This window comes from Antrostomus carolinensis, unplaced genomic scaffold (assembly GCF_000700745.2).
Source record: "Antrostomus carolinensis isolate BGI_N321 unplaced genomic scaffold, ASM70074v2 scaffold12279, whole genome shotgun sequence".
Classification (NCBI taxonomy): domain Eukaryota; kingdom Metazoa; phylum Chordata; class Aves; order Caprimulgiformes; family Caprimulgidae; genus Antrostomus; species Antrostomus carolinensis.
Window position 1 is genome coordinate 13,525 of NW_010337911.1, and position 17,136 is coordinate 30,660.

Genomic DNA, 17,136 nt, shown 5'->3' on the forward strand with positions numbered 1-17,136 from the left:
GAGGGAGGTGTTGAAGAGAGGTCAGGACTTAGTATTTGGGATATTTCAGTTGGGGAATGCTGCTGAAAATTCAGCTTGCAGCTTCATGTCTACAGGTGGAGGACGTTTTGCAGGGGAAGGTCCTCTTTGCATCAGTGAGAGAGAATATCACATAAACATAGGGAAATGAAATATAAATCTGTACTTTATTAGGATAGCACTGGTAAAAGCAAAAAAATTCTGTTTTGCTTGGCAGAGGGATTGGAGGGTTCAAGTGACATTAGGCACTGCTGCTTTTTGGGAAACGTGCAAGACAGAGACAAGCTGGAGCTCTCAGACAGAAGTGGCATATTGCATGCTGAAGGGGTGGAGGAGGAACAACTGGCACTGCTATCAGGTCAACAGCCTGATTTCCACCCATGGGGGCAATTCTAGATGCCTGTAAGCAGGTGTGTAGAGGCACTCATGTAAGTGTGAATGTGGACATGCTCAAATCTGGATGTGTGCATGTGTGTACCAGGAACCTTTCCCATTTAAAAATGTCAGAAGAAACTACAACTAATTAAAAAATCTGCAACTCTGCTGGGCCCAGAATTTTACCCATCTGTGTTTTCTACTGCTGCAGTTGTAGATGCAAGGAACACAACTCCTGTATGTGGCAAGCCAACAGCATTCCTCAACGTGCATCAAAATATCTTCTTCCACTCAATGGACAAGGTCTTGGGCTGAGCTAGCACCAGCCACTCATTTTCCCACTTCCAGCAACTACTTTGCAAACCACGACTGCAGTAATTTGCAACCCCTGAGAACTGCTCACCACCTACCCTGGTGCTAGGCAAAGCATGGCCACTGATCAAGGCTACAGCTGAAGAGCTTGTCTTCAGAACAGCTCATATGCATTTGAGAGGACAAGGCTCCCTTTGAGCCCACACTCAGACCCTCAGATCCTGAGAAGACTCATCTATCTCCCTTGGGGGGTTCTGTATAGCACCTGGCATCCCCAGTCAGAGGGTGGGAATAATCAGCAGGGCAGGATTCCAGAAGAAGGGAGAAGCTGCAGTGTTGCCTACCCCATGGGGACTATTCAGGCCCAGCTGTGGGTGGTTGGTTTTACACAGGTGCACTGTGGGTGTGCAGTGGACCACCAGAGTCAGGGAAAGATGGTGATACCTTCGGACGTGCTCTCCTCTGGGTTGCACTGGCAGTACCGCCGGGAGAAATGAATCAGCACCCGCTCCCGCTCCTGCGTCTCTCCCATCAGTGGGAATGCTTTCAAGAACGTCCTGCAAAAAGAAAGTGATATTTAAAGATGTTGTGGATTGATCTGCTGGGCAGTGTCCATGCTAAGGAGGCAGATGGAGAGGGGTTCCTCAGAGTAGCTAGGACAGCCTTTGTCCTCCCCCCGGCCCGTGACCCCTTGGGCCCCTGAAGATGCAATGCAAAAGGTGTCATGGAGCAGGTCTGAGCTGCGTAGGGAAGCATGCTGTCAGCCGAGATCTGACCCACCTCTGGCTTGATGGCACCAGAATGGGTTGTCTGTCCCAAGGGAAGAAGTTGCTCCCATTTTCTCTGATTTTGCATGGCATGGGACTCCTGGGAAAGCTGCTCTCCACTATGGGGAAGCAGGTTGTAGGCCCTCCTGTCAAAGCCCACTTTTGGTGGCAGTACCTTGTGCTAAATGTGACACCAAAGCAAAGATTAAACGTTGACCTGGAGCTCCCCCCAGTTCCTGCTCCTATCACATGGACAGCCTCCATGGTGTCAGGAAGCCCAGAGGAGAAACCCACCGCGCTGCTCCACTCTGTCCAGCCCAGGCCCTACGCGGGAGTGCCAGAGACCAGCTCACCTGAGTGCTTTGTCAAGGGTCAGGCCAGTGAAGTCAAAGAAGCTGAGATACTCCTCTGCTACCAACTTGCTAAATTCGTTACTGTAATTAAAGAGGGAGTAGTCAGCCCTTTCATCAGGGAAGAAGACACTGTCTACAAGAGGAACAGCAGACTGCTGCCTCCTGGCCAGCCCAAACTCCCAGCAACACACTGCAGATGTGATCCCTACCCACGGGGACTTTCTCCTAGCTTGAAATACTGCTGGAAGACATCCAAAAGGCCATCATGTGCCCACTGACTAGAACTGCGGCTGCCAGCCCTAGACACCTAGACACAAGAGAGATGTAGATCCCCAGTGCCCCTCTCTGCTGTGCTGCTGACCAGGTAGAGCCTCCTCCCAAACCAGCCAGAAGGAGAAGCCCATAAGGATGTCCTGTGCTCATCGGGCACCTTCTCTCTTACCTAGTCTTCTCCCATTGCTGGAAGTGTCCCCTCCTTCTCCTGCAATATTCCTGCTCTGCACTCCATGTTGAGTGCCATCCCATCCTCTCACCACAGCGCCTTGCTTGCATGTCAGATGGATGACCCTGGGAACTGGAGCAGGAGAGCTCAGCTGAGCTTCTGGCCCTGCTTATCCCTGAATGCTTCTCCATAAACCATTCCCCTATGTTTTTGAAGGATGCCTGGAGACGTGTTGCCTTTAAAGCCAGAATGAGTGGTGTGAAGTTCCTCTATCTACACAACTTGGGTAGTGAAAGTGCAAGAATAGTCAATGAATGCTGGCAAGAAATGGGAGGTACTCTTAATATGCTCAGCCTTTGCATGTACAATTCCTTTTCCTTCTCCCTACAAAATGAAAAGCGTATTGCTAAGTATTGCACATTCAATTTCACCCTGGGACATGTTAGAGGCAGAACTTCTTGCTTTTTCCTAGAGCATTGTTTCATCTTCTGCGGTGAGGTGGATGCTGTAAAGCCTCTGACATTGATGGTGTTCAGAAGCACGACATGCAGTGGGACCAGGCAGAGCAGCGTGTCAGCTCCAGGGGAGAGGCCCAGGCTAAGTTTTGAGAGGCAAGGCATAAGTATTGGTGCTGGAATTTGTGCAAGAGACTGTTTCAAAGCCATATGAAGCCACAAGGCCTCCCACTCATAAAACAATATTATGATTTGGGATTGCTACCTCTGGGAAAGAACATGTCCTCATGCCCTCATGGCCCTCCGGGTTAATCTGTCTGAAGCAGTGTGTATTGGATTCACATGGCAAGGTTTTGGTAGCAGAGGGGCTACAGGGGTGGCTTCTGTGACAAGTCACCAGAAGCTTCCCCTGTGTCGAACAGGGCCAATGCCAGCTGGCTTCAAGATGGACCTGCTGCTGGCCAAAGCTGAGTCAATCCGTGATGGTGGAAGTACTTCTGTGACAAAGTATTTAAGAAGGGAAAGGAAAAACAATAACTGCACAATTGCAGCCAGAGAGAGGAGTGAGAATATGAGAGAAACAACTCTGCAGACACCAAGGTCAGTGAAGAAGGAGGATGGAGGAGGTGCTGCAGGCACTGGAGCAGAGATTCCCCTGCAGCCTGTGGTGAAGACCATGGTGAGGCAGGCTGTTCCCCTGCAGCCCTTGGAAGTACATGGTGGAGCAGATGTCCACCTGCAGCCCATGGAGGACATCAAGCTGGAGCAGGTAGATGCCTAAAGGAAGCTGTGACCCTGTGGAAAGCCTACAATGGAGCAGGCTCCCAGCAGGACCTGCGTCCCCATGGAGAGAGGAGTCCATGCTGGAGCAGGTTTGCTGTGACCCAGTGGGGGACTCATGCTGAAGCAATCCAGCACACCACTGAAGGACTGCACACCATGGAAATAACCCACGCTGGAGCAGTGTGTAAAGAACTGCAGCCCATGGGAAGGACTCATGTTGGAAAAGTTCATGGAGGACTGTCTCCTGTGAGAGGGACCCCAGGCTGGAGCAGAAGTGTGTGAGGAGTCCTCCCTCTGAGGAGGAAGGAGCAGCAGAAACAATGTCTGATGAACTGACTGTAATCTCCTTTCCCCTTCCCCTGTGCTGCTGGTGGGGAGGAGGTAGAGAAATTGGTAGAAAAGTTAAACCTGGAAAGAAGGGAGGGGTAGTAGGAAAGTGTTTTATTATCCTATTCTGATTTGATTGGTAATAAATTAAACTAATTTCCCTGAGTCTGTTTTGCCCATGACAGTAATTGGTGAATGATCTCTCCCTGTCCTTATCTCAACCCACAAACCTTTTATATTTTTTCTCCTCTGTCCAGTTGAGGAAGGGGAGTGATAGAGTGCCTTTGGTGGGCACTTGGCATCCAGCCAGGGTCAACCCACCACACAGTGCCACAATGACTGGTGTGCAGATTCCTGCCAGCTTCCCAGGGACACTTCTCCACTTGTCCCAGAACTTCACAACAAAATTATGTGAGATGCAGAAGATCATCACATATTTGTGAAAGAAAATGTCACCACATCTTCACCCTGTGGTGAAGAATGAGCAGATCCAAGCAAGCCCCAGGCATCCCCTGGGATCTTCTCAGCTCTAAGTCTGCAGAAGACCTCATTCACTGGTTGTGCCAGTGGTGGGAACTAACCAGTGCTTTCCCTTCCACAGGTCAGGACTCACCTCACACATGCGGTTGTAGTCTCCCAGAAGAAAAGGGCTGATTCCTTCTATTTGGGCACCTATTTACTAGGTCTCCTAGGAATATGCTTGCACGTTCTAGGCACTGGGCACACAGCAACAACTGCAGCACCACAGTGATCAACAGGGGAGAACAGTGTCTGACCCCACTCAACTCAAGCTGGGCTTGAAGGATGAACCTTGCCCAAGGCTCCTTAAAGCCAAAAGACTTGGCAGGTCTATAGCTCAATACAGATATTGAGTGGGCTGAATTGCTCTTGAGATGTCTCTATGGCCTACACTGGGAGCTACATCCTAATTTACATTCCTAACTAGACCTATAGTCAGGTATGATGAAGGTGGGTGGGAGCTCCCCTTCACCCCACTTTCCCATCAGGGCAGCCCAGGAAGGTAAGCAGGCCTTGTTGCCTGTCCTTCAGCTCACTGGTCTTGCTGAAGGCCAGGAGTCCATAGGGAATTTGTGACCCCCAGGACAAGTGGTCTGTGCCAGCTGCTGTGGTGCCAACAGTCCCGAGGCTGGGTGCTCATCACACCTTTCTGCGTGCCTCACTTGGTTCCTCTTTGCTTGGAAAAGCTCCAGGCAGGAAGTGCCAGCTCTGTGGAGGGAACCAGACAGTGCTGCAGAACACCTGAAGGCCAGCCCTCATGAAGCAAGAAACTCCTGTGTCTAGCGAGGGGCCCAGCAACGTTGATGGGACTCTTCTCCCTGAGCTCCAAAGCCAGTTAATGTGTCCCAGGCATAACTGGGACACAGAGCTCCAACACTGGCCAGGGCAAGACCATGACCTACACTAAGGTAGGTTTAGGTGCTTGCTCTGGTTTTCTCATTCAAGAATTGGCCTTCTCTGTGCCAGTCCCAGCCCCTCCTGCAGGAACAAGTGACACTCCTACCATGCAGCTCAGACACAACAGAGACATTCCCACAAGAACAGCAAGGTGTTTCCCATGGGGACATGTCCAGCATCCTCTGGTTGATGACCCTGCCACACAGCCAGCCTCTACTGACCTCTTCTCACCTTACACTCCAGCTTGACACTTTCTCCCTCTGCCTGGTTTGGGAAGGGCCAGGCACCAAGAGTGCTTACTGACCTGTCTGGGTCACAAGCCACTCCAGGGATAACACAGGAGTCCTGGTCTTTTCTCCCCATTTCATTCTTGCATGGCTGAATGTGAACAGGTGTGTGGTGTTTTACAACCTGAATCTCACTGTCCTACAGAGCTAAGTCTATATTGTCCAGGATTCTTTTTGTGCCACAGTCACCTCGGTCAAAAAATATTGTCCTTAAGAAGTTTGGCTAGTAAAATATTGTCCTTAAGAAGTTTCACCTAATCTCCAGGGGAGGAAAATACACTGTGTGCCCATCCCCTAATGCCCATGGGACTCTGACAGACCCCCAGTTCTCAGTGCACTGCGATGCTGAAACTGTGTTCTGCTGCCTGCTCTGTCACTGCCTGCCTGGTTTTGTGAGCACCGTGCTCTCTTGTGAAACCTTGCACGGAAGTGCCTGGCACTACCATCTCATGGTCTGGCAGCTGAGACAGTTCAACCTCCATCCAGCAAGAGATGTGTGAGCTGTGACTGTGGGTAGTGAAGGAGCTGAGATGATGCCACAGACAAATCCAGGAACAAGAATCTTCCATGGAGAGTTCAGTTGCTAAAACACGTGCTCTTCAGAGAGATGAAGGTAATTTCTGGATTTGAAGTTAATTTCACAGAATAGTGTCATTTGGAAAGAAACTATTTGGAGATATCCAACCTCCACTTCCCTGTTCATAAAACCTTTTCTACTTGTTTGACAATAATGAATGATATTGGTTTTGGTTTGGTTTTGGGTTTTTTTTTTTTTTGCTAATGTTCACAGAAGAAAAAAAGGTTAAAATGAGTTTAAAAGTTTTAAAATGAGATTTTACTTTTTGAACAACTCTCCTAGCCAGTCCACCTCCTACATGGAGCTGGCCTGAAAACATCACTTAAACTTGCCCTGCTCCCATCACTGTAGGTTGGTCTTACATTGTCTTAAGTGAGCAAGACCAACTTAAAACACACCTATCCTCATCCTTCTTCCTTTCCTGCTCTGCAAATCCACCTGCTTGGTCCAAGAGCCTGCAGCTCTATCCAGTTCTTGTGCTGGGAAATTATTCAGATGTCAAAACCCTAGCTGATCAAAACAAAAGTTTTCTTTTAAAAGCTGTGTCCATTTCCATTGTGGATCACCAAACAGCTTTCCAAGGTATGAGGAGTGCAGGTGTGAGTGAGGATTGCAGAAACTACCAAAGGGGCACACTCAGATGCACCCCCAGAGACCAACTGCTTGAAAGATCCACCAAGCTGAGCTGGCATGGAAAATTTGCAAGAAAGGAGAAGGATGCTAAACCTGAGGCAGCAGCAACCAGTAATGCACCTGCTACAATAACCATAGCAAAAGAGAACAAGGATGATGCCAGGTGATACAAAGAGCCTGTCTAGGAGATCATTCACAGGCTCTTCTGTCCCAGGACTAAGATAGGAGTCACAGACAATCCTTGCTACTGAAAGCTTGGGTATTTGCTGAGGGACAGTTGTGTCCTGTTGACTGGAGTGAGATGTTTCAGGGGCATTTAAAAAACCCTAGCAACACAGAGTACATCTGATCCAGAAGGATTGATGTCCTCACACCCACCGGCATCCTAAAATAACCTGTTACTGCTACACTCGTTACTGTTACTCTGTCTCTTGGAAATCTCTGTAATGCTCCCACTTTGGAATAAACACTTTTTCTTTCCTTTCTGCCTTACCCAGGCAAATCTACCAGCTGAGGTGCCTCAACCTCTGGTGTGTACCTGGCTCTCCATCAAACCCTTCATGCCATCTACAGACTGAGTCAGGGGGCACTGCAGCAAGAAAATTTTGGGGTGCAGACATAAAAAATCTGGGCATTGGCAGGGATCCCAGTGCAGGTCCAAGTCTAGATTCCAAACCCTGGGGATTGCTTTAGGGGGGTCTTGCTGGGCCCTTACCAAACACAGGAAGCTCTTGGTTCTGGTGGACAGCAGCTTGTGGCAGTTAATGCCAAATACACGCAAGCAGCTTATAGGATTCGGATTGCAAGGGCATTGGATTTGGACCAGTTTCAACTGCAAGGATCTCCAGCCCTGACTCCATCCAGTAAGTCCTTGTAACAGCAAGCTTGCCCCTTCCTGCCTTTGTCCTGTCCTCCCAGCATGACCAGTGCTTCCTCAGACCCTCCCCACCAAGGCTGTGTTTCTGCTGGCCATGCTCAATGCTGCCATCTCAGTTAACCCCCTCATAGTGTTGGCTGCAACCCAAAGCACCACTTACTTTTTCCCAAGCTGGCGTGCCACATCACAACGCTTGAACCCCTCGAGGTTGTAGAGGCGCTTAGCCAGTCTCTTGGCAGCCTCGCTATCTGCCCTGCAGCCGTTCGCCAAGGTATCTGTGCTGCCCTGGTCAAGCTGCTCTGTGCTGCCCATGTCAGAGTCAGAGTCTGACAGTGCATCCTTCAAGCTGGCATCACTACACAGAAACAAGAAACAATTCAAGCAGCAGTAGTGTGACTCGATGAAACCCACAGAAAACACCACATTTTGATTTCTTCTTGTCCTAACCAAAAAATATGAAAAAACCAACACCACAGTTGTGAACTGGACATTGGACAAACCCTCTTTCATTTCAAGTCAAATGAAATAGTACAGTTCAATTTCAAATTTGTAGAAAAAGACTGAAGAGAAGGTGACTTCTTCCTGAGAAATGAAGATGTATCCATGCAAAGCAAGCAACCCCAACACCTTTTTAAGCTTCCTCTCTCTCTGCTGGTATGGAAAGGGATACCAAGCCCTTTCAGAGCTCTAGACAGTCAGGAAATCTTAGGGATAGATGGTATGCTTTTCAGTTCAGATTATTTGCAAGGATGAGAAATTGCACTTCTATAAACCATGCCAATGGATGAGAAATTGCACTTCTATAAACCATGCCAATGGGAATAACAGCAGACCTGCTGTCGCAGGTGGGCTGCTCCTCTCCCAGCTGCTGGCTAGCATGGTGGCCAGCTGTTTCCACACACAACACATTGAGCAGCCCCACTGGCACCAGGCAGGTGGGGCTGCATCTCTCTATTTTCTTGCCCGAGGCCAGTTATGGCATTATGGCACCTATTTGCACGTTTTTGGGTAGTGTGACTCATCAAAGGCCTGATAGCTAGCTGGACATATGGCATTACTCCAGCTCTCCCATGACCTGGCTGCTCATCTCCTGGATTCCTCATGCAAGGAACTGCCCTGCAGATGAGCTGATGCCTCCCAGGAATTATGGTTTGGGTCTGAGATGTACCAGAGAATGAAGTCTCTGCTGATCTCACTGCCTGCAGAAGAACCTTTGGGGTGGTCTCTACAAGGTCACCCAGTCCTAAGTGAAACCTTGAGGCTTCCCTGCACTTCAGAGCATACTTGGGAGTGTGCCCAACTGCCTCCAACCTGCCAAGGGCTTTTGCAGATGTCAGGCAGACAAGGCACTGTCTGCTTAGAGGACCCCCAGCTTTGCCTGCTATAAGAATAGATGGGATTTGTGAGCAAACAGATGAATGGTGGCACCCTCCAGAGCAAATGCGAACAAGTGAACAGACGTAAACAACGTGAGGCAAGTGCTGAGCCTTGGCTTTTCTTGGGCTCACAGGACTTCTACGGGACCCTGCAGCTCACCTGCAGTTTTGGGTCCTGGGTTTGAGAACAGGGAGGACTCAGTCAGAGGCCTGCTGGAGACTGGCTGGTTTAATGCTGTGAGACTTTGGTCCCCAGCTTCAGTGCTACCCTGTAGAGCAGGAAAGGTTTTCCTGTTGGTGTTTGACCCCTCTGCCATGACAACACATGAGAGGAAGCACAAGGGAAAAAAAGCAGCTCCATCTCTATCATCCTCTGAGCCTTGCTCCTGGACTGGGACCCTGTAAGAAAAGGAGCCCTTTGCCCAAGGAATTACCAGCCTGCCTTACCTGATGGAGTTAAGGATCTTGGTGGCATCTTCTTCTGCTCCTTCCACATGGAATCCATTTGGGATACTCTTCAAGGACAATCGGCTCAGCACATTCTCCGACCTGCTGCTGGTAATTGAGTGCCTGAGAGGGCTCCCAAAATCCCTCACTACTGGTTTGGCTGCTGTCTGCTCTTGCTTATCAGCAGCCATGTGGTGAAGGGTTTCTCTCTGCTGAGTTACCAGTTTCTGCTCCAAGAGCTCCGGGCTTTCCTTCACCCTCTGCTGGATCAATGGGGTGAGTGGAGCCTCAAAACTGACACAGCTGTCTGTCTCGTCTGTGAGAGAGAGGACATCCAAAGAGTCCAAGCTGCTGTAGTATGTACCCTTCATAAGGTCAGACTCAATGATCTTCTCAAAGGTTGAGCTGAACCCATCCCTGATGTCTTTGAATTGAAAATGTTCCTTGTCATCCTCACTGCAGCTCAGCTTGGCATCTCCAGAAGCAAACCTGGACCAAAAGGGGAAATATAGAAAATACTGTCAAGGTAATTGCTTGCACTGTTCAACCTGAAGCTAGGAGGCAAGAGAAGAGGCAGAAATTGAAGTTGTGATTATAGGCCATCAGGACTCTTCTGTGGTATAACTTGCCTGATTCCCAGTTCTATTATAAGCTTCTAGAGCTGAAAAAGGCAGAGTTTTATGATTAGCAATCCCAGGGGCGCAGCCAACCCTTAACTTGGTCATGTCCCAGTAAAAAGCCATACCTCTGAACTGGAGATATTTGCATCTAATGCCTGCTACTGGATCCACTGCCAGAATGCATTTAATCTGCACCTTATCTCTCTGCTGAAATGCTCCAATTATGGCTACTTCAAAAGCATGAAAATCTGTAAGATTGAGGCCATTTTATCTAACTTTGGATGTTAGCAGAAAATGTCCTTGATCCCTTTTATAGCAGAGAAAAAGCAGGAGCTTTTAGGGAACAATTCATATGCTGCAACTTAAGCCTTTTTTCTTAGACGAGGCAGCCTACAAGTGCAAGACACCCTACAAATAGTTTTCTCTCCACTGAGAGGTATGTAAAAGGTAATGGACACACATCCAGGCAGTGGAGGCTCCATGTCGCTTTGCAGCTAGCCTGTGGGATTCAGAAACAGCATTACAGGCATGACAGGAGGCTGCAAAATGCATGAACCTACAAGCCTAGCTTCTATGAACGTATGGATGGCCCTCAGCAATCCCAGCCCTGTTTGGCTTTGAATGTAGGGACAGTAATTCCAGTGTACATCTCAATGCAAACTCACACTGGGAGAATTCATCTGAGTCAAATCCATTAGCACCCACTGTGCTGGGAACCCTGGAGAACTGGGAGGGTTCAGTCCCTCCTGGAATAGACCAGGCTGTAAGGACCTGCCAAAAATACCCCATGTTTCTCAGGTGAAGCCTGCCTCCCCACTTCCAGCAGATATTGCTGTTGTTTGCTTTGTCAGAACCAGGCATTTCAGGTTGTGATACAGGTGAAAGCCAGGGAAATGGTAAGCTACTTTTCCTCCACCTGTGATGGAGTTAACATTTTTCATAGCAGCACATACAGTGCTGTGGTTTGGATTTGTGCTAAAACAGTGTTGATAATGCACTGATGTTTTATCTGTTGCTGAATGTGCCTGCACAGAGTCAAGGCTTTCTCCATTTTTTACTCCTCAGCAAGTAGGCTAGGGGCAGGTAAGAGGGTGGGAGGGGACACAGTTGGAACAGCTGACCTGAGTTGACCAAAGGGACATTCCATGCAATATAATGTCATTCTCAGGAAAAAAAAAAAAAAAAAAAGTAGGTTTAGTCTTTTCAAAGTAGCCATTGCTCAGAGAGTGGTTGGTCTGCTGGTGGGAGGTGGTGAGTGATTGCTTTTGCATCCCTTAGTGGTTTGGGTTTTTTTTTTTTCTTTTCTTCAAATATTAAACTGCTTTTATCTTGACCCACAAGACTTCTCATTTTCACTCTTCTGGTTCTCTCCTTGTCCCACAGGGGAAGATGCTGAGCAAGTGCAAGGATAGGTGCTTAGCTGCTGGTTGGGTTCAACCCACTGCACCTTCTCACTATGGTTGTTTCCTTTTGGAAACCCTGTGTCAGCATCATAGCTGTGCCTAGTGTCTCTTCTAATAAACATGGCCTCACTTTGCAGCAGACTACATTTCCTTCAGATGATTCTGGGGGCGGATCAGGGATGAGCAAGTTTCTTGTGCCAGCTAAGGAGATGCTGTACCTGTGCATGCCCAAATCCAGCTATTGTTACTCATGTTTCCTACTGGGTGCCGGTGACAGCCCACTTGCACCCTTGCAGAACATCACCTGGCAGAGAAGAGATTGGAAAGGGACTTTGGGATGTAGTGGCTCTAGCATAGAGGCAGGAAAGCACTTGTGAGATGGACATGGCAGAGCCATGAAAGTGTCTCCTAAGAGTCTGGACACTTGTCAATGCACTTTTCAAAACAGCTCAGTCTTTTTAGGTGGGGAAACTGAGGCACACACTGCACTCCATGGAATTTCTTATAGCAAAAGTAAAGAGAGGTAGAGAGACACAACCTTGTATTCTGTCTCCACCAGCAGACAGCAGAGAACAGGGAAAGCAAAGTGACCACTGCCTGACAGCCCCCACAGCCAGACACATGTTTCCAGCTCCCAGCTATGTGCAGCTTACAGATGCCCTGGTCCAGGGACATTCAGTTCATTTTGTCCAACAAACACTGACTCCTTGGTTTCATGGTGGAGATGGACCCCTGAACATCACTGCAGTGCCTGGGCAGAGGCTCAGTGCAGCCCTGAAGCCAGGTTTGCTCATGCCATTAACAGGGTCTGGGGTGCATACTCCCTTCTTTCAAGGCAGGAGGGAATTGCCTGTATTTCCACTGCACAGCTAAGCAAGTAGCAAGGAGGGAAGGCTGCCTTTTGAGCAGGGAGCAGGTTAATAAGGCCCTGAATTTACTAGCTTTCATATACTGATATAGTGTCATCCATTCTTGGAAACCCTAGCCCTCCAAAATGCCTCAGGCAGGGTGGAAGATGGCTGGCCATTTCAGGACACAGTGGCCCTAAGGGCTAGGGAATGCACAACCTTGCCACCAATGATAACACACCCCTCTGGGAACCATCATTTTTTTTTTGTGGAGCAGTCTGTTCTTATGGGCAGTACAGGATACACCATGCCTGAGCAGTGATACTCAACATGAACTGGTTGTCCTCCAGCACCTCATGTCCTCATCAGCATGGGCAGCAAGAACTCAGCATTTACATGAGCACTAATTCCAGGCAGTAAAATGGGACCTAGCATCCCTTCACATAGGGAAGTCATCAAGGTTATCACCCTTATTTGCTACAGCCAGTGCGTTTAAAGACCCAAGCCTGCAGGAATGGAGGTTCTCTGCAAACAGGGATCTCCTCACCCCAAGTATCCACAACAATCAAAGACAGTCATAACGTGAGAGGCTGCATACTTATTACACAGCAGGGAAGGAAATTGCTTTACTTAAATAAGAAGCCATATATTTATTTGCATTGTAATCACAAGGTTTTGTAAGCATACTGAAATAATACTATATCTAATTGCCTGAGCTGTTTTCCCCAGTCATCTCTGAAATGCTGTTTTATTGCGTACAGGAAGGCATGCAGAGTAATGCACTTGGTTATTATTGCAGCTGAACCATACTGGATTTTTTGCAGAGTTGTTTACATTTGACTTCTCACTGGTTAATTAGTTGTAATAAAGTAGAACATAGTTTTCTGTGTTGGTGGAGCAGGGAGGCCTGTCAGGGAAAGACATGATGGAAATCAGGACTTTCTTGCCTGTGCATTGCAGGATTTCTGAAAAGTTTCTCAGAAACTTCCCTGTGTGATCTCATTTAGGTTCCTGCTCCGGCAGGGGGATTGGACTGGATGATCTTTTGAGGTCCCTTCCAATCCCTAACATTCTGTGATTCTGTGATTCATTTAATGGAATTCGAATTGCTCAACAGCTATATGTTGCCATGGGAACAAACATATGGTCAAAGGCAGCAGTCACAAACCTGCAGGTAGTAAGTGCGTTCACAAGCCAAAGGTGAGGATTCCGTTATTAACAGGTTCGACCTTTTTTGCATGATTTCATGGGGCTGAAATCAGAGAATATCATTCTCTGGTGAAGCTCTCAGTTTGACTGCAGAGCTGCAACCTCCCTGAGATAAGCAGGGCCAATGTTGGGGGTTTCTGGGTAGGTGAAAGACCTCCAGGTGACACAGCCACAATGATCGGAAAATGAAGCTTTGACAAACGGTGTGCTGGCATGCCAATGGATGCCGAGGCATAAACTAGAAAGGGGGTAAAAGGGATTCAGTTAACGCAAACTTCAGCACAAGCACTAAAGCTTTGGCTTTGTTTCCTTGACTTTTTTTAACAACCATTTCCTGCATAGACACACTAATCTACCTTCAGTGGGGTAGTTTCTTTCATTCATGGTTTCTTTCTCCACATCCACAATGGAGTCAATGATCTTAGGTGGCTTTTCCCCCTTTAATTCTCCATTGGTTCAGCAAAGATTCAACCCCTTCTTGTACAGCACTTTAAGACCCAGGGACAAAATGCGTCATAGGAGCACCAACATGCAGATGATAAGTGATTTGTTCCCCAGCAATAAATAGTTGACTGCTCATCGGTAAAACATTAAGCAGAGAAACCTCAGGTTCTGCTATATCCAGAATGAGCCATAACAGAAACAGCAACATATGAAAGGGGAGTAAAGAAAGAACTGGGGAAACTCTGAGGTGATTCAGGATGGCAGTGACTTCTCGGTGCCTCGGTCCATCTGTCAGCTTTGTTACTCCTGACCTACATTGATCTAGGAGAGCCAGACAGTCAGCTACAGTCAGGAAAAATCAGCTCCGCGCTGTTTGTCTCAGCCACATGTTTCTGCCATTTAGCTTAAAGATAGGTGGTCAAAGTACTAAGGAGCAAAAACACAGTGAGATAACCTTATCCCTAGGCAGTAAGTCATTTCCCAGATTTAAGATGTGTCCCTGAAGTTTTCCAGCTGTCCTTCTGCCTTTGAAGTGTGTGACTTGTCCCTTGTGGATTCATCTTCCCAAAAGATTTATTTGCTATCCAAGTGAATATGTTTAGAGCATAAGATCATGAAGTGCACATGAAGAGCCCAATCAGGTTGCATCATCTCCAAATCCTCAGCCTGACACTTCTCCCCATTCATGCCCTAGTACCTTAAAATAATTGCACTTCCAGTGACTGTAGTAGCATTCACTGACCGCCCTTAGCTTAATCTTGAACTCACAGTCTCTGCCAGGGAGCCACATACCAAGCAAATATGATTCCCTTGCAACCTGAGAGACTTGCAGACATGTAAGACCTGACTCCATAGCTTATAGGGCTCATGGGACATGCCTGGGGGTGGACTCCCCTAGCTCTCTGGACACCAAGAGCCTGCATTGGACACTCTTCCTCTTCAATACCTTCAACTGTACTTGTTGAGAAGGTGCTCCTCCCTCTTGCTGGGGGTCTTGGGTAAATCAAGCCACCAGCTTTTTATAGGGGAGCCTGTTCAAGACTAGAGATCTCTCCAGTCCCCTCCTGCTTGCACCATCTCTCCTGTGCTGCAGTAGCTATGTAGGTAGGGCCACGAGATTCACAGCAGCCATAAACCCCAGCTGGCTACAATACAGACCCCTAGATGATTTCTAGTGGTAAAGGGAAGCATCCATTCTGCTGACAGGGATGGCATGGGAAATACCCCACCTCGTCCCAGTGACTTGTCCTTTCCCTCAACTCCCAACCTGCAGAGCCCCAGGTAGTCCAGGCATTTGCAGAGGCATAAAATCATCTGTGGACACCGCACCGATGTCAGTGTCCCCCAGCCTGGAGAGTTCTCCTGTGGAAACAGGCTGCTAGTACAGGGGACACACAGACCAGGGGGCATTGCACACATACTGGTTTGTCTCAGACATTTGAGAACATGGTGACAGTCATGTCTCTTGTCTGTCACTGCTACGCCTGTGCCACCCAGGCACTGGTAACACCTGCCACAGGTGCAGTAGGGAGAAAATCTCAGTGCCTTGCCCCCTAGTAAAAACTAATGGCATGGTCGTTTGGATGAAAAGCTGTGACCTGATAGCCCAGGGACTTCCAGGGCATGCCAGGCTCCTGGACACGCCCTGCTCCTTACTGTCCCCCAGATGTCAAACTTGTCCTAAGTTATCTTGGGTAACTCTGCCATAAGTGCTGCAGCTGAATCTCCAACTTGCAAATGGGACACCCCCAAAGTGAGCACAATGAGCACACAGCACTCTTGAGATCCCTAAAGCTTGTCCTTCATTTTAGTGACTCTGTGGCAGACACTGACTCTAATCACAGATTTTCTGCATTTGTTAACAGGGAAAAGCAGTGTAAGAAGCACAGAAAGAAAAAGAGGGAAAAGCCACAGTCAGCCATGACAGCAACTGCAGCTTTTTAAACTGATGAGTTACACACGGAGAAGAGTAACTTGAACCAAGGAGGCTTGCGAAACAACACACGCAAACCAGCACTGAGCTGACGTTACAATGGCTCCACACTCACCCGAGCTGCTCCTCTGACTCGTGGGCACTTAGAACTTCTGAGGAGCCCAGGATGCTGTAACACTGCTCCTTGCTGAGGACCTCGCTAGGTATCTCCTGGGTGGGAGAGGCTCTCTCCCCAGAATCCATGCTGCTTTGTCTGGGCACACAGCCGTCCCGCTGCTGCAGTGGTTCCTCCTCCTGCCCCACAGCCAGCTCTGTGTCCACGCCGTTCACCAGCTCCGGCCCATCCTCGCGGTCGCTCTCACTGCTGGCGTCTGTCCCCAGCCCCTGCTCACCCTGCTTCTCTCCCAGCTCCTCTGCTGCTTCCAGATGTTCATCCCCTGGGCCCCCGTGCTCCCCCTCAACTCTTCGGGAGGGTTGATCATCGTCCTGGGGGCTGGCTGTCCCACTGGCAGGCTCCAGAAGCTGTCTGAGCTGCTCGGCCCCATTGCTGCAGGTCAGTGTGGCCGGCTGTGAGCCCAAGGAGTGAAGCTCTTGGCGGTCTGTGGTAGACCATGGAAAGTGGCTGTTCTGACTCATATTCTGGTTGTTCTCCCAGCACTTATGGGCTCCCTCCCCGCACTCAGCTCAGGCTCGGTACTACCTGCAACAGAAAAGAAACCATTTTATGAGCGCCTCTGAGGGCTGTCAGAAAGGCACAGACTTGTCAATAGCAGCTCAGAAGGGCAGCTGTTTGAAGCAGAGCACAGGAAAATGCCCCCAACCCCTCTTGACCCCTCAATATAAAAGCAAGGAAGGACCATACTTGGGGTTTGCTGCTTTTGCAAAGACTAGTGCTTGTTACCCAGCACACTGAGATCTGGAGAGAAAAATCTGCTGTTGTCCTAAGCCATTAGGGGCCCGGGCACTCACCTTCTCCTGCTCTTTTCATAACCCCCAGACAGCTTCAGCCTGAAGCACAGGGAACTCGGGCCATGTGGGCTGTTGCTGCCCCAGCTGCAGCAAGGAGCTGCCCAGGGCTGGGAACAGGAATGTGGCACAGCTGCTTTTCCCAGGCTGGCTATCGGGGTGCTATTCCCAAGTACTTCCTGCCTGCCAGAAATAGGGGAAATAGGAGATGAGCATGAAATTTTTTTTAAACACTTCCAAGCAGTCGTGATGTGCCAACCTGTGTGAT

General features: G+C 48.8%; 1 protein-coding gene across 1 annotated transcript in view; it reads right to left on the reverse strand.

The window, feature by feature from the left end:
* The window catches only part of LOC104530668 (PH and SEC7 domain-containing protein 2), a gene marked incomplete at its 3' end in the record, with an annotated part of 28,716 nt that extends 12,178 nt beyond the window's left edge, over nt 1-16,538 (reverse strand). The window contains exons 1-5 of the mRNA XM_029086829.1: nt 16,018-16,538; nt 9,446-9,934; nt 7,783-7,977; nt 1,826-1,906; nt 1,150-1,262 (exon numbers count right to left, since the gene is read on the reverse strand). Coding sequence (XP_028942662.1) covers nt 1,150-1,262; nt 1,826-1,906; nt 7,783-7,977; nt 9,446-9,934; nt 16,018-16,538 — 1,399 coding nt within the window. The remainder of the gene's footprint in view (nt 1-1,149; nt 1,263-1,825; nt 1,907-7,782; nt 7,978-9,445; nt 9,935-16,017) is intronic.
* Between the last annotated feature and the right edge of the window lie 598 nt (nt 16,539-17,136).